Below are 23,747 nucleotides of genomic sequence, written 5' to 3' on the forward strand. Positions count from 1 at the left end.
GTCTTAACACGTTGTATAGGCTATTACATGCATATTCCCGAGTAAACAAATAAATAACAAATAACATTCGTCAACAACACGTCACGTGACCAATACTTGGGTTCCCTGTAGCTAGTTTACGCTCTTGTTTGAGACTGCTAATCCGACGGAAAAACACGAAAAAGACGTAAATAATCTGCTTTTGCTTTCATGATGAAATGCAGGCGGCTAGGATGGATCCAGCGGAAGAGCCCCCATCGATGTTGTGGGGACTGGACCCGATCTTTTCTGCCTTCACCAGGCTGTACGTCAGAGACATCCTGCAGATGATAGAGTCCACACAGGTGCCAGGTAATAACACATATAGCAACACAACTTGTTTAATTTAGCTACTGTATCCTTGGTCTTCACATTCGAACCTTCACAAGTAACATTACAGGTCTGAATATGCCCAACAGCTAGCTAACTGAACAATAATAATAATATGACTAAACTTACCAACTTATAAACTAACGTTAGTTACTGTAAATTAGATGATAGCAAGTTAGCTAATTACTAAGTTCATAGCCATCTTTATCACACGTGTTTTGTTTTTATCTGGCATGTCGAGTATAACTTATATATATATATATATCCTGTTTTTGTTTTTTCATGTACCATTTTAAATCAATATCATCACTGTATGACTAGTTACAATTCTGAGTGATTAGGTTTAACTTTAAAATCTTTATACGGTTCATATTTAATAATTGACTTTTTTTTGATAATGATAATAATGCATGCTTTGAGATTATTATTTTTGTTCTGTATCCACCCATGCCTCACAGGCATTTACTTCTACAACTCACATCCAATCTACAAAGTCGATGTACTTGGTACAGTGGTTTACAAGAGAGAAAGAGAAGACTTCTTCTGTTATGGAGGTAATCCTGCTGTGTGAAACAAAAATATTTTTGCTGATATTTCAGTAAACACTAGCAAGTACAGTACAGTTTGCGTGTGTCTGTGTGTGTGTGTATCAGTTATGTATTGATGTAAATAATACATTTTTTAGCAATGTTCTAACTGTGAATGCTGTCTTTGGGAGTCATTTTTGGGACCCACTATGGCAGCGTCAGCAGAACAGGGATATTGTTGCATGTTATGGATAAAGCATTGAGAAAGTCGTCTCCATCTGTGACAATGAGACAAAGTTTTTGTTTACATTTCTCAAACAGATACACACACATTCCTGTTGTATAAGGGCCTAAAAATAACGTGTCTTTATTTGATTTTGACTATCTTTCCTTGTGTTCACAGTGGATGATAGTACTGGGGTTATAAACTGCCTGTGCTGGAAAAATGACCTGTTGAAAGACGAGGGGGAGCCTGCTAAATGTGAGTTTTCATTTGTATGAATCTCAGTGTTTGCATGGTTGTAAGTTATGCTCTGTAGTCACCAGAAGAATCAGACGTACACTGAGTTTGCTAAATCACTACACACTGACTTGTGTACTGATACCAGCTAATATAAGTTCTGTCTTTATGTCGACCATTTGGCTTGCTTCTTAATTTCTCTGAGCGATATGTAGCAGCCATATTATTACATGTGGAATAGCCTCATAGCATCCCACTAGCTCAATTTGTCATGTAAATGACAGACAAGCAGTATCACCAAACTTAGTTTTATCACTGTATAGTTTTTGTCTTTAAAGTATCTGTTGGAGTTTTCCTTTAAAACAAGGCACAGTTATGTGTACGTTCGGTTTTTCTCACTTTTTGTGCATCTTTGAGGCCTAACAAATGTGTTGAATGCATTTCTGTTCTCACAAAACATTTGCAAAGCTGATTTTTTTAATATGTATTTTGATACCAGCTTTGTTTACATCCCTTGTTTATGTATGCTGCCTTGCTAGCAGTCTTCTTGCCTGGTTTTTGCTGATATACTGTTACGTTACGCTTCTTTGCATGTTACGGCTTCCAGCTGTTGATCAGTTGAATCATGTGCTCTACAAGCTTCCTTTTGTCAGTGCTAGTAGGCATTGGAGACAAACAAAATGGGCACCCACTCATAAAAAAACATTGCTCCATAGTGCCACTGGTGGTCAGAAACTCAAGAGGGTACCTTTAACCAGTGTTGGGAGTAACGTGTTACTGTCATCCCACTACTTTTAGCGGTAACTCATTACTTTTTCAAATTAAATAATTCAGTTACAATGAATTGGGCTCGTTACTCGTTACTTTTGTCTTACCAGAGGACAGCAGACAAACGCAGCCTATTACCCGGTTTATGATCTAACGTCACCCGACCGCTTCATTCAGACCAAATCACGCAGTGTGGCGATTAGCCGCAGGTTTGTGCGGCGGTGTGGCTGTGTTTATTTGTGCTTTAGAAGGTAACTGCTGTGAAACAATCAGAAAACAGTGTTATATTTCTCTGATTCACCGGCTTTCTCACGCCTGGTGCTCCCTCTCCTCATTCAATCTACAGGTCGCTTGACCACAGCTGTCTCTCTCTCTCTCTCTCTCTCTCTCTCTCTCTCAAACAAATGAACACAAACCGAAGGAAGCTTCTTGGTATCGCTGTTTTTCAGCATAGACTGTAGGCCAGACACAGATGCTGAAGCTGGGTACATGAAATAAAGCAAACCAGGACACAAATGGTAGAGTATCATAGTGTGGTCCATGTACTCCGCCTGGATAGCGCCTGGTTTCAGGACTGTGAAGCAGTTTGACCGGTCTGATCGGCGGATTGGCCACCGCAGCATGACGTCGGGTTGCATTTCTCCAAAAGTTGATTCTGTTTCAGCTGTGTGCATTAATAAGAGACTTGAAGCAGACATTTAAAAATAATGCAAAAGTTACTTTCCCTAGTAACTAATTACTTTTATATCCAGTAATTGGTAAAGTAATTCAATTACTTTTGAGAGAAGTAACTAGTAACTGTAACTAATTTCAAAACTAAATTTCAGTAACTTGCACAACACTGCGTTTAAGCTACAGTTCAAAAGGTCCTTGGACTCTGGAATGTCCTGTCATAGACTGGTACAATGAGCCATCTTCCAGAAGTCATTTAGAAGTTGAATTTCATTGCCGTCTTGATCTTGGAATTTAGTATACTTAATTAAGCTTGAAGAAAGATGTTGGAGTGAGTCACAATGTGGGGAGGGAATGTTCAAAATTGCACCATAGTTCAGAAATGCTTTGCACATAATCATAAACAGGTTTCAGCTACTAAAATGCAGACATGGTGTCTTAGGACAAGGAAACAGGGGTTGGGGTAAACATGCACCGCCAGTTGCCATTTGGATCTTTAAAACTTTTTTCTTTTACATGATCGGATTGGCACTATTTAAAAATCATTGATTTTGTTAGTGGGTGCATTTTTTCTGAGGGCATAAGGCCAGAACACAGAGGCTTGATCAGTAAAAAATCTGATTCCTTGTATTAAACATTTTGGGATTATTCTTTTATTCCCTCTGGCATTGGCTCTTTTCTCCCACATCCTCGTATTTAGTTAAAACTGCATAATTGATTTTTTTTCGCCAGTTGAGGGCAGTGTAACAAGCTGAAAACACAGCATCTGACAAATTCAATCTTCAATCTCCTCTAAGCTCTGTTTTGGTCCCAACCAACTTTTGTACTGGGCAGGTAGCGTACAGTGAGTTTATCAGAGCACTTTCACTGAAAATGAGGTTGATGAGAGCAGAGTTCGCAGGCCAGAAAACCAAAACAAAGAGTTAAAAGAGGCTAAAAAGCTCTGTACAGCTGAGGACAACTCCATTTATTATGTAAAAATACTGATCAGTGCAGGTTTAAATTCTAACATAATAACATTATTTTAACTGTTTTCAAAGCTGGTTCATAAATTGATTATTATATATTTATCTATTACCACAAATCACTGTGTAATATCCTATATTCATTTGTCATCTCCAGCAGGGGGGAAACACAGTGATGGGGCTCAGGAAGGCTTCAACCCAGTCTCTGAGCTGAAGAAGCTGAGACAGGCCCAGCAGAGCCGCTGCCACCTGGAGATTGGAGAGCTGCTCCGAGTTAGAGGACCAGTGAAGACGTCGAGGCAACAGAGAGAAATCATGGCCTCCACCTACTGTGAGTGCAGAGGGCTGTCATCTGCAGGCCACAGGGGCAGTTTGATATCGAAATTCACCATCCACATGTGCTAATTTACCAACCAGCTGCATGTTTTGAATATTAGAATATGACAACAAATGTCCAAAGAATATCAACATTTAACTGAGGGTTCATTAGAAACTACAAATGCTCAAACAAGAACATGCATTAGCTCACACAATCCCCTATCCACACATGCTTGAAGTGCCTAGCAAGGACATTCTAGCACTGCAGTCTTGTTTTGTGATGGCCTACATGTGTCTCACGTTCTCACACACACATACACAACCACACACAGCACGCAGTGAACGCCATCTATATCATCTGCCCATTCATTATGTTTGTATTTGTGTTCCCAGATAAAGTGAACGACCCAGTGATGGCGGTCCAGATAGCGTGGATGATGGAGGTTCCTCAGCTCTACAGACAGTGCTACGACAAACTATTCCAGCTGCAACCTAATGCAACAGGGTACAAACGTCCATCCCTTAACGAACCATCACTGTAGATTATGACACTGTAGCCAGGTTTCCATCCAATTCAGCGCAAATTTTAACTGAAATTTCCAGAAAATCGGCAAAGTAAAATGGGAATTAATGCGTTTCCATCCACCACTGTTATGCAAATATTAGGAGTTGAGCACATCGAGATAAACAGTTGGTGCAGCACATCATTTGACGCCATTTGATGCTCCTAGTGCACACTGTCACATCCTGTACAGGCAGCCAGTAGCTCCCTCATACTTCGCTACATTTTTGTTTTCATTTGTTATTTTCTTGCCTACTGAAGCACGTATTACTTATGACAGTAATACACTCATCAACATTGGAAAAGCAAGTGCAGGGATTGGATTAAGTGCAGTGGACCTTGAGACGATCACTGCTCACGGCATCTCCTGTCCTGACAACCAGACCGGACGGGCCAAACGTCACCACAAGCGGTGTGACCGAAACAGGAAGAGACGAAAGAGAACCGGGTTAGTTAGAGCTAAGCTAACCCAGTTCGGACCTAAGGCTATTCCACTACCCAGTCTACTCCTAGCTAATGTACAGTCGCAGGAAAATAAAATGGATGAGATAAGACTCAGGCTAACTCAGCAACGGGAAATCAGAGTCTGCTGTGCCCTCATCTTTACTGAGACCTGGCTGCATCACAACATCCCGGATGAAGCTATCGCACCCGACGGGCCAAACTTGATCCGCGCTGACAGAACACAAGACTCCAGTAAGACGAGAGGAGGCGGTCTCTGTGTTTACATCAATGATGCTTGGTGCTCAAAGGCAGTTAAAGTGGATGGACATTGTTCCCCAGATGTGGAATTGATATTGTTAAGATGTCGACCATATTATCTACCCAGAGAATTCACCAGTGTTGTTGTTGCTGCTGTTTACATTCCTCCAGATGCAAATTCAAAAAACACACTACAGGAACTGTATGAGGTCATCAGCAGTCACATGACAAAACAACCGGATGGTGTTTTTATTGTAGCTGATGATTTAAATCAAACAGACCAGAACTATTTTACCTAAATTCCACCAGCATGTCCCCATTCCCACCAGGTGAACAACTACACTGGACCATGTGTACACAAACATTTCTGGCAGCTACAAAGCTCTCTGTTACCCCCATTTTGGTCAATCAGACCGTATTTCCCTGCTTCTCCTGCCTACTTGCATCCAGCATGATAAAAAAGGTCAAACCATCAGTAAAAACATTAGTGTGGACCACTAGTGTGGTTTTGAGTGCACAGACTGGCTCATGTTCAGAGATGCTGCCACCCAGGAGAACCACATCAATCTTGAGGAATACATCATCATAAGTGACATCATACATCAGCAAATGTGTTAATGATGTGGTGATCACGAAGACAATAAAATCATTCCCCAACCAGAAAGCCTGGATGAATGGAGAAGTGAGGGCTCTAATCAGAGCCAAAAAAGCTACTTTTCGTTTAGGAGACAAGGAATCTTACAACACCGTCAGAGCAAGACTGAAAGCTGGAATTCCTCACTAGTTTGCTTTCACAACCAACAGATCCACAGAGGATGCCATCTCCACTGCCCTTCACTCAGTCTTCACACACCTTAAGAACAACAACACCTAAATCAGAATGTTGTTTGTTGATTTCAGCTCAAAATTCAATACAATCTCCCCCATGAAACTGATTGGAAAACACTCTGGGCTTGAGTACCACACTCTGTAATTGGATATTGGACTTCCTCACAAACAGACCCCAGACAGTTGGGCTTGGCGGTCACACCTCTTCCACTCTAGTGCTCAACACTGGAGCACCCCAGGGCTGTGTGACCAGCCCCCTCCTGTTCACAACTCTATTGTGAAGATTATGGATGACACCACCATCATTGGCCGGATTTCAAACAACGATGAGACTTCATATCGGGAGGAAATCAACAGTCTTGCAGAGTGGTGCACAGAGAACAACCTACTGCTCAACGTCAGCAAAACCAAGGGGCTGATTTTGACGTTGATTTTAGGGAAAAGGAGGCAAAGACACACACCCCTGTCTACATCAGTGGAGCTGAGGTGGAGCAGGTGAATAATTTTAGGTTCCTGTCCTCTCATATCTCCACGCTGGTCAAGAAAGCTCAGACATCGCTGTATTTCTTAAGGAAACTTCAGGAGGCAAAATTCACGTGCCAAGTTCTTCATACCTTTGACAGAGAAGCAATAGAAAGCATCCTGACTGGAAACATAACAACACAAACTGGCATGGGATGTGCACGGCCCAGGACAGGAGGGCTCTGCAGCGGCTGATTCAAACCGCTTAGAAGATCATTGGTACCAACCTACCGAGCATTGGTGATATCGGTGAGGAGAGGTGCCTGCACAGATCCCAGAGGATACTAAAAGACAGTACCCACCCAGCCACAGCCTGTTCACCCTGCTGCCGTCTGGAAAGAGATACAGAAGTATCCACTGTCGTACCACCAGACTACAGAGCAGATTCTTTCCTCAGGCTGCGAGACTACTAAATTCATCCTCAGCACTCCCCCGTGTAAAATAGCTTTTATTTCTATCACTTATTATATATTCACTAATATACTGTATATAATTTTTGTACATAACATTTGTTTTTGAGTAGCATAAAGGCAACTACAATCAAAATTTCGTTATACAACCCTGTGTTGTAAAATTATCAAGAAATCTATCTTGTATCTTGTAGGATGTGCTGATAAACATGCAATGACGTAGCCTGGTTTCAGACCTCTGAATCGCCACCCACATCTCTGATTTGTTTAGGGATTCATATCATGGATGTATAAAGAGAACTGGATACAGCGTTGGAGGCGGGGCCCCGTTCATTTCTATGAAAACTGCTCAGTGGCGCATGAAGCCAAAAAAGTTCAACCTCCCGGTATAAAATTACCCATATCTTCCACATCGTGTGGCCCATAGAGCAAGTGCACTAGATACTCCGCCAGCCGAGCCGGCTAACTTCCGGTTTAGCCCTCCTCTAACTTGAATGCGGATAAAATGATTTAATCGTGCGGCTCTTCTAGACTTTCCAACTGTTATCGGACCAGATGGATCAAATTCTGATATAAACTCTAAAAAAATGTATCCACCGCTTGCTACGCTTCTTTCACAATGTAAGTCTACAGAAAAAAGTATTTTTGGCCAGTGTGCATCACGTGACGGACCCACAAGTTGTAATTCCACGGTTTGGCCACTTTGGTATGGGCAAAACAAAACTAAATACTCGCCCTTCCCAACAAGAATTCGGCTAACATGAACACAATCTTCAGTGAAAAAAGTCTGATTATCAGGCTAGCAAGATGGCGAGAGTTTTTGTGGGTTTACATATAAAACAATAGTTGAGTGTCGCCCTTTAAAGTTTCAGTTTGTTTGTACTGCAAGATGTAGTAAAACATGCACAGTAGGTAGGAGCTACACATGCAGATATATAGTTTTTAACATGGAACAACAATGAAAGCAGGCACTAATTTTCATACACTGTCACAGTTGAGCCATGCTCAGTGATTACCAGTTACAGTATTTCTAAACATATACTGTATTTAAGCATTAGTATAAATTGTTTTAAGCCCAGATCTTTGTCTGTTTTTCAGTGACTCAGCCATCAGTTCCCTCAGCAAGGCAACGAATATCATCAAGGATTTCTTCAAGCAGAAGTCGGTGACCAGGTTCAGACCCTATGATGTTCAGGATCTTTTGCAGCCTCTGATCTCCAGCCAGCCTCAAACAGCATCTGCAGACCAGGTATGCCAAAATAATAATATGGGAACCTTTTTTTTTTTTTTTGAAGGTGGTGGGATGAAACGAAACTCAAACGACAGACTTTATATGAAGTGTCCTTAGGTGAGAATGATGAATGGAATGAAGAAATACAGCCAGGATTTGATTTCTAGCACAGAAGCTAATTTGTATTGTTTAGAATTATTAAACTATTAAAGCTGCTGACAATGCAACTTGCACTTCTTGGCACATTTTGGTTTTCCTTATTCCCACAAAACTCGACAATATGTCATCACACTGAGATATTTCCACGTAGCAGTGCAATTTGCTAACAGAAAATGATTAAGATATCTAAAACTGAAACAAAAACAGTAACATTTGCCTACCAGTGTATTTCTCTGCTTCTGATTAATGCTTTATCCCATGGCCACATGTTTATCCACATATTTACTTTAAGTGCTGTTGGAATATTATGCTTCTCTGTTGCTGCCAAGGAGCCTGTGGCGGGTCCGTCTGCATGCCAGCAGCTACGGCAGCTTCTGAAGGAGGCCCTGCAAATTTTACAGGACGAGGGTATTGTGTACCGCAAGGTCAAATCCCAAGATGAAGTCTATCATGTAAGAAACAGCAGAGCAATCTTAAATGAATTCTTCCCACTTCAGTAGGTTATTACTGTGAGGATTCATTATGCACATGTGTCTGTCTGATGCTGTTGTCCCTCACCAGGTGACTGCACATGACACAGATCTATTCATAGCCATCAAAGACATTCTCAGGGAGGACTCAAAGAGAGAGAAGTGTAAGTAGACTTAGATTTGCTCTTAATTAAGTATCATTAAGTTTTGCTTCATGTTGATCTACTGTAGTTTTAGTTTGACTCAGTCACAATCTCTTTTGTGGCAGTGTGTTGAGTATAGCAGTAATTATCATTCAGTTGAAATAATTAAGAATGAAAGCTTTTTTTACCTGCTTGTCAAAGATCCAATTAGCACAACAATCACACATACTGTATGTTACTTGCTAAACACTTCTCCAAGTAGGGGCTTCATTTAGACTATAGATGCTTATAAAATGGATGTCTCGTCGTTCTGTATGTTTGTAAAAAATAAATCCAATAAAAATGCTAAATAACATGAGAATATTGAAAAACTGAACTTCAGAAATCCCTCTTTCCAAGTGTTATTTTAAAGTCTCCATATAAACTTGGTTTTCATGACAGTTGTTTCCTCCTGTGCCTGTAGATGCAGAGAAGGGTTGCCACATCCTGCACATTCTGTCTGCAGTCAGGCAGCGCTACAGCCTCAACGTGAGCAAAGAAGCACTGGAGCTGGTCCTCAAATCACTGGAGTGCAACAGTGACATCGTCAGCACCAGCGACAGCCATTACACTGTGTTCTAACTTGAGCACAGTGGGGTCGGGAACTCAGTATTACTGCATATACTATGTGTAGCATGGCTTATTGCTCCAAAATGTGAGCGTCCAATACATTTAAGTAAATCATTCCATTTTTATTCCTTTGTTTATCATGAATATCGTCAAGTGTGGCACTTGCCAACATTAGTTGAACTCCATATTTATTAAGTTTAATATAAAATGCGAAAGCCATGCCTAAGAAAATGGACACCAGGAAAGCTTTCAGGACCACTGTGCACTCCACTGTTGTAAATATTTGTGATAGTTTGGTAAATTTAGAAATAAATAAACAATAAATAACAGACCAGGCAGCAAAAGATAAGGCTCATGCATTACTGGATTAACCTGCCTATGGGCCCTGGGGCAAAAAATGTGCTCCTGGGTCCCCATTAAGCCCCATTCCTCTAACTCTATGTCCAATGTGTACAGCTTTTCTTTCAAAAAAATGTTATATTATGTTTTTTTAAGACAATTCAACAGAAAATATCCCATGATGCAGCAGTATACATGACATATCCCCCTTGTCCCCTTATCCACCCCTAAACAATGTCAATTTCATCCTTATCAAACGGATGCTCCACCCGGCTGGCTAGACAAAGACAAACTACATAAGATGAACATGATAGAAAAATTGTGTAAAATAATAACACTAGTAATTGTTATTATTACCATATCTGTCACCGTCATTAAATAAGCAGTTACAAGCACATATAATGCCAGTATGCAACATGCACCAATATGTTATATCTTCATGACACAAGTGTGATATGTTACTCATGCCAGCTATGCCACATCATGCTTCCTGGCAGAGATCCTGGCTTTGACATCATCAGGGTTATTTTCTCAGACTTTAGAAAGCTCCCTGCACAGCTGTTTGAGCAGCACTCGCTATGATGAGTAAACTAAACTTCATGTTTCATTAAATAGCCACAAATGAATTGCCTCGCAGTGAACCCTGGGCCTTTGGGCCCCCTGAGGATCTATGGCCCTGGGGCAGTTGCCCACTTTGCCTAGTTGGTAATCCAGCCTCGCATATTCCCAATTTGCATATTCAATTACGTTACCACAGAGCAGTTGCCACACAGTAAGCCTGGAGCTTTCGGGGCCCCTGGAGTCCTGGGGCTGTTGCCCAGTTGGAATTCCAGCCTTGGGCTCATGGTTATAGTAAAGTCATTAGAATAAAAGCAGGTTTTCAGAAGTTATTTAAAAGATGATACCGATCTGGTCTCAGTAATGCTCTGAAAACATTTCAAATCAGACCTTAATGCATCTTAGCTGTTTGATTTAATGACCTAAATAAAAACGCAAAGAAGAAGTCTAGCCTCTAAATGGGCTTCTTTATCTTTACCATCTTGCTTATGTTGCTGTGTGCGCAGGGGGGCAGTGTTTGGTTGTTAATTGGCTCTCTCATGTAGTGCAGGCTGCTGCTGATTGGCCGCCTGTGGAACATCTGTATCCATAGTTCCAGTTGCGCGTTTCTCCGGCCGGAAAGCTGCCCATGGCTCAGGGGCCGGAGAGCGTTACACTGGGCATAGCTTCGTTATCACGCTGCCCTCTGTTGCACAGAACGGGATTAAGCACATTTCAATTAACAACATACAGTTTGTGTGGAATCCAGGCCTACACATCGTGCCAGATATTTGGAACATATTATTTCATATTCTCTTAAGCGGGGTGGAAAAGTTATGGGGCCCCCGAAGGAAGACGAATGAATGAGTGGCCTTCCGGCTGGTTACAAACGCAGCTTCATAATTATGTCACACAACAGCACGTCTTGACGAGGAAGGCAGAGCCAAATAGGGTTGTTTTTTTTGTTTTTTTTTCTCGAGTGCTTTATTCCAAGTAGCCCCGAGGACGTGCGTGAAGCCCATCCCACTCCGTTCCCTAAATCCGCCGCGCCTGCTGGAACGCAGGAGCCGTTTGGCGCTGGGTCTGCCGGCTCCCTCGCATTCAGCCTGCCCCTGTAACCTCCAGGTATGCAGCTGCCCCTTTTGTAGGCATCGCGGCAGACACAAAGGAAGTCGCTGCACTTTTTTTTCCTCCCAACCCCTTCTATTTTTAAGGTGACCGACTTCATCAGCGCTCCGTCGGCCGCTGGCCAGTCTGTGTGGCGGCAGGCAACGTGAACATCGCTCTCTGCGCGGGGCTCCGGCTGTATGTGTTTCACCGAGGGCGGTCAGCACCGGCTTAAATGGACTATTGATAAGTTTCTAATCAGATTGATGGTCGTTGAGTCGACAGAGGGGAGCAAATCGGCCGCGAGCGAGCTGCTCTCTTAATGGACCGCTGAATTGTTTAATGACACGGCGATGAATGTTGTGATTTCTCTCCCGTGATACAAGATAGCTTATCTGGAGCCGCAGCAGCTGCCCGCCTGTCGCTTTTATGCATAGCCTTTGCAGGGTCAAGATGCAGTTTCGGACTGTGCTGGACGTGAAAGTCGTGGACGTGGAGAAGAGGCGCAGTCCGTCTAAACACTACGTGAGTTGTCTCGCCTGCCTCGTCTTCACCCATGTCACCTTAATCCCACCTTGTCCCATTCAGATGTGTCAGCGGTGTGTCTCTCTGGCCTGTACACAGCCACAGCATGACACCTGAACGCGGCATTTAGTCCACTACATGTAGCCGAACGTTAGCTGCTATGGGAGCGCCACAGCTAAACTAAGCTCACTGTTACACTCTTGTTCAGCAAGGTACCTGGTTAGAAATAATGAACAGTTCCAAACCATTAGTAGCTAACTCCCCACAGTATCAACAGACATAGTTCATCATCACAAGTGAGCTGTCATTAACTGTGGTACTGTCAAATAAGCACCAGCACTGTAACCTGGCAATGCAGGTTACTATCTTCAAGATTCAGCAGTCAGGATTATCATGACTTTCTGACAGACTATTGCTTCTTCAAGCAGTCCAATGTCTGGAGTAAGAGCTTTGGTGCATTAAATGTGGCTGGTTTACATGCGGTTGTGTTTAGGGCAAAGCGCTCAAATACTTGAGGAATTTCATTATTCTCACCAAATGATTAAGTTCATGCAGTGCCAGGTAACCTGGGTTTATCATTGAGCTGTAAGGCGGAAGCAGAACTTCCACCGCCAGATAGACTCTAAGTTTCAGCCTCACAGTGTTTCTGTATAGGAGAACGTTTCATTTAAGAATTAAAATGAGTGTATATGTTAAGATTCCACAGACTCAAATAACAACAAAACATAATCCAAGTGTATTCTATCATCTTCACTGATAATGTGTCTGGACTTCTCAGTGCTCAACACTACCTGTCCACACTTAAAACATGTCTGAAATGGACAGTTTCTAAAAATGTATAATGTTTTTCCCCCCATAAATGCGGAAAAGCATCATTTTTTATTCATTGTTTGTGTGTAAAATCAAGATGAGCCTGGATGATTGAATCCTGAAATGATTTTGACACACAAACCCCCCTAAACTATCTGATAACCTTTTAAATGTACCTTTTTTGATTTTCATGTTGCGTCATCAATCATTTTGTAAGAATGTAGGACACTTTATTCTCCTTTAATCAAATGTCACAACAGGCTTCAGTGATCATTATTACCTTCCTGGTCCTTGCCTCCTGTGGCCGTCTTCATCAGTACCCCACTTGTTTAAAGTGAGAGTCTGTTTTGGGGCCCTGCACTTAATGGCACCAGCTCAGATCCTACTTTGAGCTCATAAACAAGTCATAATAAATGACTTGCTCATTTGCAATTACAGTCCTGCAGACCCTTGGGCCTAATCATATGTGGACACAGTTAGCACACGTATTCTCCTTTGAAAGGAGGCATTCACAGGACTCTTGCCCCTTTATCAGACACACTGTATCACGCACTGTAGAAGACATGGGAATATGATATGAATATTAAAGATGTAATAGATTTTCTCATCCAGATCAAAACTGCACCTGTGAACTTGACTTCGTAGATAATACCATCCTAAACACTGTACTGTACTATGAGTGTATATATTTTTGACATTCGGTGGCTGCAGTGAAACTGATACCTAAATTCTGACACCGTTGAAGCATCACTGTACAGAGCCCCGGGGCAAAAATGAGCTGTGGGCCCCCCAACCCCCCTTCCTCCCATTCTCTGGGTATTGTGTATGTACTCTGTTGCCTTCAAGTACCCATCAAGTATAGTGCACACAGCAGACTCCACATTGGCAGCTTAATTATAGTGTGCCTGGAGCTCTCGAAACCAACCAGTAATCCCATACTGGAGTACCACCTGCCTCCAGGTTTGCTGTGTGCCAATTAGTTTGTGTTTATTTGATTAATCACAAACTTATTCACACCCCATGTAAGAACGATATAAACTGAAATAATAATAGTCTTAAAACTAGATGTTGACATGGCTTCAGGATTGGGTAATGATGCAACACGTGCCTCAAGGCATCAGTTTATATTGTGCTGTATGGTGGTGCATATTCCCAAACAAATTTGTGCATTCAAATTACAACAAACTAAACATATAGTTTGGTACAAGAGCCCCTGATTGGCTGTGGCCCTGTGGAAGATGTCCATCTGGTTTGTGATTCAACCTTGTAGATGACTTTTGTTTCAAAAGTGCATAAAGTGTCAGTTAGTTAAACTTGATTAATTCAGGAAGTCTCATGATCAAGATCTTTTTTTATAAGAGAGATCAGAGAACACATTTACATATCACTGTGAGACTCACAGAAAGCAGCTGTCACATACGCAGAAACATTAATTAATATAATAATAAATATTATTAAAAATATCAGTAAGTAGCACTTTAAAGTGCCTCAGAGGAATGAGTGTCTCTAACTTGGTATGAAGAACCTTTTAAAGCTACCCTAGCCTAAGATCTGGTGTCATGTTTGGTCACTTTGAACGCAACTGAGGTGATGTCAAATATCTCAACAACGTATATAGCATAGCCTTATAAATGAAAACACAAGTATGCTGATGGCTTCTGGATGTCAGAGACGACCATCTGACATTTTCTAATGTAGCTCACAGTGGTGAATTATATGAAAACATTCACCCAAATTTCAAAACAACATATTTTTTCCTTTTATCCCCAGGATGCAGATACTTTTGGTTTAATTTGTGTAGGTTTTGAGATATCTGTCTCTGAGGTTTTTGCTTCCGAACCAATAGAATAGAGGTGAGTGGAATTTAGTTTTTAGTGTTCACAACATGAAAAAATTACATTTAAATAGCAACAATGATCTTTAATGCCATGTAGCTCTTGCTCCTGTGTAGGTGATTACACTTCTTGTAAGTCACTTTGGACAAAAGCTTCTGCCAAATAAATGTAATGCATAATAATATGATACATCTCTTTCCACAAACAATCTTGGTTTTGCTTGGAAATCCAGAGTTTTCATTGGAACTACTTTCTACCAAAGAAATAGTTGCTATGAGAATTGCTAAAAGCGTGTTCAGTGGATTATCCAGAGTAACCAGGACATTGTTTCAGGAATGACACATTGCTGTTGAAGGTTTTAAATGTCATGTTTCAGTGCCTCCCATGTGAAAAAAGTGACACCTATCTTTGCATAATGATTAAAGGAATAGTTTGCCATTTTGGGAAATACAATTTGCTTTCATGTGGAGATGAGAAGATTGATACCACGCTCATATTTATGTGTTAAGTATGGAGGCGATTAGCTTACTTAACATTAAAAATGGAAGCAGAGGCAAACAGCTAGCCTGGTTTGGTCCAATGTTCAAAAATATGCCTGTCAGCATCTCTAAAGCTCACCAATTAACATGGTTTATCTTGTTTGTTTTATTTGTACACAAACAGCAAAGTAAAAATGTCAAATTATGGTTTTACAACTTGTCATTTGGACAGAGCCAGGCTAGCTGTTTCCCCCCTGCCTCCAGTTTTTATGGTAGTTAGCATAAAAACTTAAGCTAATCATGGAGCGATTAGCTTCAGTTTTTATGCTAACTACCATAAAAACTGGAGGCACACAAACATAAGGATGGTATCAATATTCTCATCTTACTCTCAGCAAAATGTTAAACTGTTCCTTAAAAACACACACATTGAAAACAAGTAATTGTGCTTAGCAGGCTAATATGACAAATTACACTCACAGGCAGAATTCTCTAGTGCTTAGAGACAGTGAATTAATGGTTCGCTGTTATGATGTACAGCAGTATGTTTTTAATGCAACATGGACTCTTAATGCACAGTTATTGCTTCCACAGAGTAGTTTAGTAGTGAAACATGAGCTTCCCAGGTCAATCCAACTCTATAGGTAGGCTTGTTGAGTAGTAGCCAGCCTACTATATGTACAGTATAAGTGTAACAGGAGCTTCTCAGAGCTGAGATGAGCTGTACTGGGTTTTGGGCTCTTCTGTCTCAGCGGGCCAGTCTGTGGCCTAGTTTCTCTGGCTACCCTGTCTCATGAGACAAGGCTAGTTACTGTGAGAACAAAAAAAAAAGAGGGAAGAGGAAGGGTGAGAGAGGAGGAGAGAACATGAGAGTAAGACACAATCTGTGGCACCCATTGAATCTCATTTGTTATGTTTGTGAAACCAGCTGGAAATGCTTATCTTGTGAGCGGAGGGGGAATGGGACTCAGGGCTTTCTCAAAGGGAAGTGCTTGTCGGACCGTAGGGAAAGCTGGACCGCTGAGTCGCAAACATGCATCACACACACACACACACACACACACACACACACACACACACACACACACACACACACACTCACACTCTCCTCCTGTGAATGGTTTTTGTGTATATGTGTTTGCAGGAGGAGGTGATAAAAGAGAGAGCAAGGTTGGGCACGGCCATGTTTACTTAAAGCTTCTGTTTCCCCTACAAGTCCCAGTCCCATAACATTTCATTTTCTAGAGACTCCTGTGCCACGCAAAGGCCCAGACTGGAAGATGGTGTTGTTATTTGGTACCATAAAACATCTCTTCAGAGAGTTGTTCCCCACTCAAATATTTATTGGCCTATCAAACACAGAGTGATATCTCAGTGAAAAGGGTCCCTGTTTTCAGATGCTCACCCCTAACCGGGAGGTGCATGCTGGAGGAGAGGTTTATGAGGCCGGCTTTTTCTTTGGATTGGCCATTGTTTGGGAGAGTTTGACGACTACCTGGAAGTGCTCAAGGGCTATGTGTGTGTGTGTGTGAGAAAGAGAAAGAGAAAGAGAAGAGGATGAGTCAGGGGCGTTGCTGACGTCTGTTAGTAAAGTCGCTGTTCTTGATGCTTAGTTTGCAGAGCCCTAACTCTGACACTGATACTGACAAGAGTGTGTATCTGTGTTGCATGCACTGGCAAAAGAGTCGGATGTTGTCGCCCTCGCACTGTTATTATCGGGACCTCACACGCATGCTGTGGGTTGTTTTCATGTGTTCGATACCAGATGTTTTTTGGAATTGTGGAATGTTTTATTTGTCTCCTGCAGAAGTCTTAAATGCATGACAACAGCTCTCTACTCTCGATAGCAAGACGTCTCCTACACTCTTTCGTCTGCGTTCAGGGTAAAAGCACATGTCATGGTGCTTGAACACGGCCTCCAGTTCCCTGACATGCTTCTGCACATTCTTCTGCAACAGCTTGACTTATGATTACGTCACCCAGAGGTGGCGATGCTCTGTGGTTCGACAGAGCATGTGTGGGCATCATGTGTGGCCTCAGCTGCACTGGCTCTGGTTTTGTTTTTATGGGAAAATGACCTGAATTGATTGCTCTTAACATCACTGGATGTGTTGTTGTGCCATTTTAGGAGGAAGAGAGAAATGGGAAGCAAAAAAGATGGAGTAGACTTGCTCGCAGCTCTCTTCATGAGATTACTAGATAGTCAGGGAAATTGACTAAATGGTTATTAGAATCAGACTGGCTTGATTAGCATGACAAGATATTCTTTCTCTAAAAAGCACTCAAGGATGAGTTAAAAAAACATTTCATCTGGTTAATAATATATCCACCAGAAAGTACATTAGTAGTCAATCAATGCCGACTCTGCAGTTCCCCTCAGCTCTATGGAGCGTTTTAGCATCTTTTAGCTCATTGTTTTGGTTCACTCTTACTGCTCTCATCAATCTTGTTTCCAGCAGCAGCATGCAGTTGTTTTCAGCAATAAGCTTTAATAAACCTATATTACGCTACTTGCCCAGCACCAAATGACAGACAGACAAAGTTAGCAACTAGCTGGTGAACATGATGGAGAATTTACAGTCACAGCTAAAGGGCCAGACATTTCCCTCGGGAGTTGGTGGAAACCAAAACAGAGCTAAAAGGAGAGTGGATATTGGACTTAGATTTGCTAGGTGGACAGAAACACGACTCCAAATGAATGCTAATGTTGCTGGATGTGTAAATAGGTCACTGTTTGCTAACACATTCACCATATCAACTTAATAAGGTGATGATATGTCAATGTTGTGTGAACAAATTGTTCCACTGCGTCAAGTGGCCAAAAACACAGAACAAAAATGAATGAAGATTTAAGCGACAAAAATGAGTACTTGACTTCCTGGAGACCTAATTTGACTTGAAAACATTGAAAACATTCAAGTCTCAACTTTGCACTAGTAAAATCTTAGAACAATAAAAAACAAATAAGTCAGTGATAGGCAGACATTGCACAGCCACACATCTCACATACTGTATTTATTTGTTAGGCCTATGCATTGAAAGAACTTTGTAAAAGCTTTGAACGCTTTGAAAGGAAATTGTTCAAATGCCGTGCCATTTGAATGTCGAAAGACTTAAAAACAGCTGTGATATATACTATGCTATATGTCTGTAACATTCCTGTTATTTAGTTTCAACCTGCTACCACTGCTGATGCAGTTTATCTTTGTGTGCTATAGATTATTATGTAAAACTATCTGGGCACAGCTCGGGCCTCTTTGGAGGTCTGTTAGTTGTCTCATGTTGCTTTGAAATTCACGTCAAAGTGCTTATAATGGAAAATGGAATGCATCCTATGAAGACCTGCCTTTGAAGCAGTGTTTGTAGTAGTAAAAGTTGTTTACACGAGTACATGACCCTGTCTGTCTTTTAACTTACTGATATGAAATCACTAACCTCCTGTGCCCACCACAAAAGCACAGAAGGCACGATTGGTCCATTTCTGAGTGGAAGTGACCACAGTTGAGGAAGTGTCGGCCTGGTGTGTGGTTAATAAAGGGCACTGTTTTGGCAGCGGATACAAAAACTCTGTCTTAGCGGGGTTTCCAAAGACCCCCTGCCAAAGCTTATGAATGGAATTGTCAGTTTATTTCACCCTTGCGACATTTTTGTTGAGAAACAGCTTAGAAGAATTTGTCTGGCTTTATTGTCATTCGTTAACCTCTCTGGCTGAACTGAAAGAATAAGTGACTGTATTAGTCAAGTGAGTATATTTAGGCCAGTTGTGGTTCCATGTGGAAAGACTTTGCTCCCATGCAAAGAGAATTTTTCCAACCTGACTTTTTGTAGTCAGATCATTTGCGCTTTCATAGTCTGAAAGTATGATGTGTGTCTGTTTTATAGGTTAGTTTAAATATAGTAGTTTAGGCGGGGTTCACTGCATTTAGTGGCTAGGCCCACATTCTCTGCCCCACCAAGCACTCTGCTCTTTTGCCTTCTTCACTTGAAAACTGTGAGACTGGGTCCTGGCTTTCCTTCGAAACTGTAAGTTATTTTCACTATTCATATACTATCTGCAATGTTCACGTTATTAGAGAAATGATTCCCTCAGGAGAGTCAGAGGGGGGAAAAAGTAAGCTGTAAACATTGCATGAATATTCATAGCCATTTCAGACGAACATGATGAAATAATCAGAGGTCCAATTTGTTCTGTCGTAAGAATTCATGTTTCTCTCTTTGCTTCTGTGCATGAATAAAACTTTTGTTTTCAAGTCCCACATCCTCCGTGGGAATAACAAATGTACAAGGTCTTTTCCTGCTATCTGGGACATTCAAGCCCCCAAAGCCTTCTTTGTTATTGTTTAGTTTTTCCCCGTCATTTATGAATCAATTTTTAGACTCCTTTGAAAAGAACGTTGACTTGTCAGAAATGTATTGACGCGTGACTGCTGTGGAATCTGAAGAAAAACTCGACTAAGCTGTGATCAAGAAAATGCTCGTTTTTTTTCTCTGAATTATAAAATGTCTCTTGAATGATAGATATTGTTCATTAAAGGAATTGCTTTTTTTTTTCAGTAGCGGCTATGCACTGCAACAGCAGTACATCTGGTCAGTCTTACTCATGTTAGGCTCTTTACAGTCATCTACAGTGAGTTATGGTTCAACCTCCCCATTGTTTCCAAATCCCTTGATACCCATTTGAGTTTCCAACACCTTCCTGTTTCCAAATGTAGGCGAGTGTTAGTAATCAAGAGATCATGCAGATCATGCTTCCACATGAGCTTTTAGGTTGCTTCCTCGCCCAAATTTCAGCCTTCGTTTTGGAATTGCAGCAATGCCTTATTGTTCCAGACATGCCTGCTGTGCAAGAATGTCTTGCAGCAATCACAAGATAATGTTTGACTTTTTATCTTGATTTCTGTGCTTCTAAAATCCCCACGAGAACATGGAAGATAAACTGAGACACTTGCTGTTAATGATGTTGTTATGCTTGCAAATATCTGAATTTATCTCTGTCACTGTTGTGAAAATGGCTCATTTTCCGTTCCATCTCATCATATCAAATTATATAATTGGCTGACAGATTATTTCTTAACTGACATTTGAGTGAGTCATTTTTTTTGTTGGTACCTTACTTTAAGTCCCCCTATTTAGCATTTATAAGTAGTATACACACATTTAATAAATGGTTTATAACACTATAATGTAGGTGTGAGCAGATATAAGTGTTTATTAATGTATTTGTCAACAACTAAAAATTCTCATGTGGGCACCCATAAGCGGATGCTGGTGTATAAACAGATAATGAATGACAATATAGTAAAACTCACTTGTAATAATGTAAAATATGTCTTCATAGGAGAAGTAATAATTGTTGACAAATACTGTTAATTAATAAACACTTAAAAATGTCCTTATAGCTGCAAACAACTACATTGTAGTGAAAAGGTGAAGAAAAAGCAGCTACCATGTAATATGCAAAATAATTAATCAGATTTCATTATGGGCAAATCACAAGATGTTTACTGCTAGATGTTTCTTCATTTAACTCGAGAGGCAGAAGCCCAGACTGTTGTGATTTACTGGCTGTGTTGAGTGAATAGAGTCTATTTTGGGGAATGGGGGGGCCATAGGTTTAAGCTTGATATTTTGGGCACGGGCAGACCACGGATGGTTGCTGGTTGTGTTTTCCACTGCGGTTGCCATCACATACACATCTGCTTCTGGGGTTTGGATCTTTTCACTGAGTCCACATCTTCCAGCCTGGCTCATATCTTATACCTCACCTCAGCACAGATTTGCTTCTGAGTCGAATTAAGTGGCCCAGAGGCATGATGAGCGGACGATACTCTGGCATACCGTTGAGGTCAGGGGAGTTTATAGAGCACAAACACACAGCCACATAGTAGACTTGGAGTAAGTTCCACACAGATTTGTGACTAATGTGTACATATACACTAGAGCCCGACTGAAAACTCGACCAAGCCAATAGCACTAAATATGAAGTACAACTGAGGCTGATGGAAAGTCATAAACAAACATTTTGGAAAAATTCAAATTTAGACCTGATGATGGCGCTTAATGAAAAGTTAAGTGATCACCAAAGTTATTACAATTTACCGAATGGGATATATGAATGTTTGTACCAAATTTCATTGCAATCATCCAGTAGTTGTTGAGACATTTCACTCAAAACCACAGATTTCAACCTCATGGTGCTTGAATAATAAGGGGGTTTACCAAAGTCAGTAGGATACATGGTCTGCGAACCATCAATGTCTGTACAAAATTTTGTGCCAATCAATCTTGTTGAAGGAGAGGTATTTCGCTGAATAAATAATAAACTTTGACCAGCTGTTGGTGCAAGATAAAAACTAAGGGGATCACCAAAGTCTTAAGGATTCATCCTCTGGGCGCCATGGATATCTGTACCAAATTTCATGGCAATCTATCCAATAGTTGTTGAGACACTTAACAAAAAAACACAAATGTCAACCTCATGGTGGCACTAAAGGAAAAGTCAGGAAAGTCATCAAAGTCATTAAGATTCATCCACTGGGGACCACAAATTTGTGTACTAAATTTCATGACAATGTATTCAGTAACTGTTGTGATATTTTGTGGACCGACTGACCAAGTGATCGACATTACCATCCATAGAGCCACACCTCTAGTCTGGATAAAAATGAATATAACCAATATGTTGTCATGCAGGGCTCAATGCTAACTTTTTAAAGTGGTTGCCAGACATCAGCCTTTTGCTGAAACTGAAATATGGTTGCTATTCTTAGTCACCTTATATTTTGAGTAATTAAGATACTATGTCAGCTTAATAATGAAAATGTGACATAAAATAATGTTTAAAAGCTTTATTACAGTAACCGAACCGAAGTTTGTGTTTTGTTTGACACTTTAAAGAATTTGAATCTTTAGTGTTAGCGAACGTGTCCACCCTCAATTCCTGGTATACCAGCGTTCGCTTGTGATGTTGACGGGTTAGTAGAACTTTTCACCCCAGAGTCAAACAACTTCATTGGCTTCGCTGTTGTCTCTAAAACAGATGCCTGTGCGCGCGTCGACCAAACAAACGGCAGATTTTTTTGATGCGCTGCCAGGCGTTGGCAGGCTAGCGACGGACACTCTCGGACGGTCAGACCACTTCCCTGTGTGTGTCCCTGGGTGTCTCGAAAACTGTAGTTGCATGCTACTGGTAAGCTACGCTGTGTCTCTTTGAAGGGTTGTTGTGTTTTTTCTTTGGACGCGTGCCGCAAGTAGGCGGGGGTGGAGAAAAAAAAAAAAATTACTGGGCGAATCGCCGATCCTGCTTTTGATTTCGAAACTCGAAATCGAAAGCCCAAGAATTTTTTGCCAACTTCTCAAAATGGTTGCCAAGTGCAACCAGGCAACCGTTACTGTCGAGCCCTGTCATGGGATGTTTTTTTTAAGCACTCAAATATAAATCTAGTTCTGGCCTATAATATACACTCAGTGCCACGGGCACGGGCAGCCCCTCCGTTCACTCTGAGGCATATCTTGTCATTTAGATAAGTCGCTATCAGTGCTGACTGGTATGCACTAACAACATAAAGATATTTTGGGTATTTGTGCAAGTGAAGTCAAGTCTAGCCTTTACATAAATCTTTAGAAGCTAGGATGAGTTAACTCACTTTTCCATGTGTTCCCTTTCAGTTTTCTGAAATGAATCTATTTTCTTTAAGAGATACTTTGTTAATGAGCGATGAAAAGAGCTCTTTGCTTAACTCCTTGAGTCTGAGTCCTTGTTATGCTGCAAAAGTCACAAAGTCACTTGGAAACATTGCTGACTGAGGACTGTTTTTTACTTTTTTGATTTTGTAACTCGGCAGTACCCCAGGGAGCACATTGTCAGCAATAAATGCCAAAGCTAATCACTGTGGTGACACCCTAACTTGCTAAGAACAAGTTTGTCAGTGTAGTGTGACAGTCACGGCTTCTGGATGCCAGTAGCTGTGTTTGCATGGGAGTGAACATACTGCGGTGGCTCCTTGCCAGCAGCAGCTGAGCCCCTTCCAGCAGCAACAAGGCCTTTTAAACCTCAGCTTTGTTGTGGAACCTCTTTTGTTTCAAGCTGCTGCCCTTCGTACGTCAACGTCAGGGTCTTTCACTCGACCTCATCCATCTTGGCTCTGCTCTGGAGGCTCTTGGCAGTTACAGAGGGTTGGAGTGACAGTGTAAGATCAGTCAGAACGATGGAGTCTGCTTGAATACGGAGCAGGAATGGCTCACCAGGGAAACACATTGCCTTTATTTAATCTGAATCCTGTACATGAGGCAAAGTCAATCGTTTCTGTGTTCACGGTGGCTTGATGCTAAGTGGATTTCTATTTGCGCTGTGTCTGGGCCACTTAGCTGGAATGCCTTGGCTGAGTGACAACATCTTGTTTTATTGCAAATCACTTGATA

At 41.3% G+C, this 23,747-nt stretch overlaps 2 protein-coding genes across 7 annotated transcripts in view; both read left to right on the forward strand.

The window, feature by feature from the left end:
- The first annotated feature begins 21 nt into the window (after positions 1-21).
- On the forward strand, positions 22-10,025 carry stn1 (STN1 subunit of CST complex). 2 transcript variants are annotated; one of them, XM_044191257.1, is made up of 9 exons: positions 22-330; positions 807-902; positions 1,279-1,356; positions 3,898-4,071; positions 4,452-4,563; positions 8,181-8,331; positions 8,802-8,924; positions 9,034-9,106; positions 9,549-10,025. In XM_044191257.1, exons 1-9 carry the CDS (start codon positions 198-200, stop codon positions 9,704-9,706), a joined length of 1,098 nt encoding a protein of 365 aa, XP_044047192.1. In that variant the 5' UTR covers positions 22-197; the 3' UTR covers positions 9,707-10,025. The 2 variants fall into 2 exon arrangements, with proteins under 2 accessions (XP_044047192.1, XP_044047193.1); XM_044191258.1 differs by having other exon boundaries at positions 3,901-4,071.
- Positions 10,026-10,172: 147 nt separating this feature from the next.
- Positions 10,173-23,747, forward strand: part of sh3pxd2aa (SH3 and PX domains 2Aa) — a 107,535-nt gene continuing 93,960 nt past the window's right edge. For all 5 annotated transcript variants that reach the window (XR_006377536.1, XM_044191246.1, XM_044191247.1 and 2 more), the window contains exon 1: positions 10,173-12,202. Coding sequence is in view for 4 of the 5 variants with exons in the window: in XM_044191246.1 (XP_044047181.1) it covers positions 12,107-12,202 (96 nt within the window). In the remaining variant the exon portion in view is untranslated. The remainder of the gene's footprint in view (positions 12,203-23,747) is intronic.

This window comes from Siniperca chuatsi, linkage group LG3 (assembly GCF_020085105.1).
Source record: "Siniperca chuatsi isolate FFG_IHB_CAS linkage group LG3, ASM2008510v1, whole genome shotgun sequence".
NCBI lineage: Eukaryota > Metazoa > Chordata > Actinopteri > Centrarchiformes > Sinipercidae > Siniperca > Siniperca chuatsi.

Excerpts from the sequence above, each read along its gene's own strand:
- stn1 (XM_044191257.1), top strand. The coding sequence starts at position 198 with ATGCAGGCGGCTAGGATGGATCCAGCGGAAGAGCCCCCATCGATGTTG. Across the intron at positions 331-806 it reads AGAGTCCACACAGGTGCCAG|GCATTTACTTCTACAACTCA; the intron begins GTAATAACACAT and ends CATGCCTCACAG. Across the intron at positions 4,564-8,180 it reads CTGCAACCTAATGCAACAGG|TGACTCAGCCATCAGTTCCC; the intron begins GTACAAACGTCC and ends TCTGTTTTTCAG.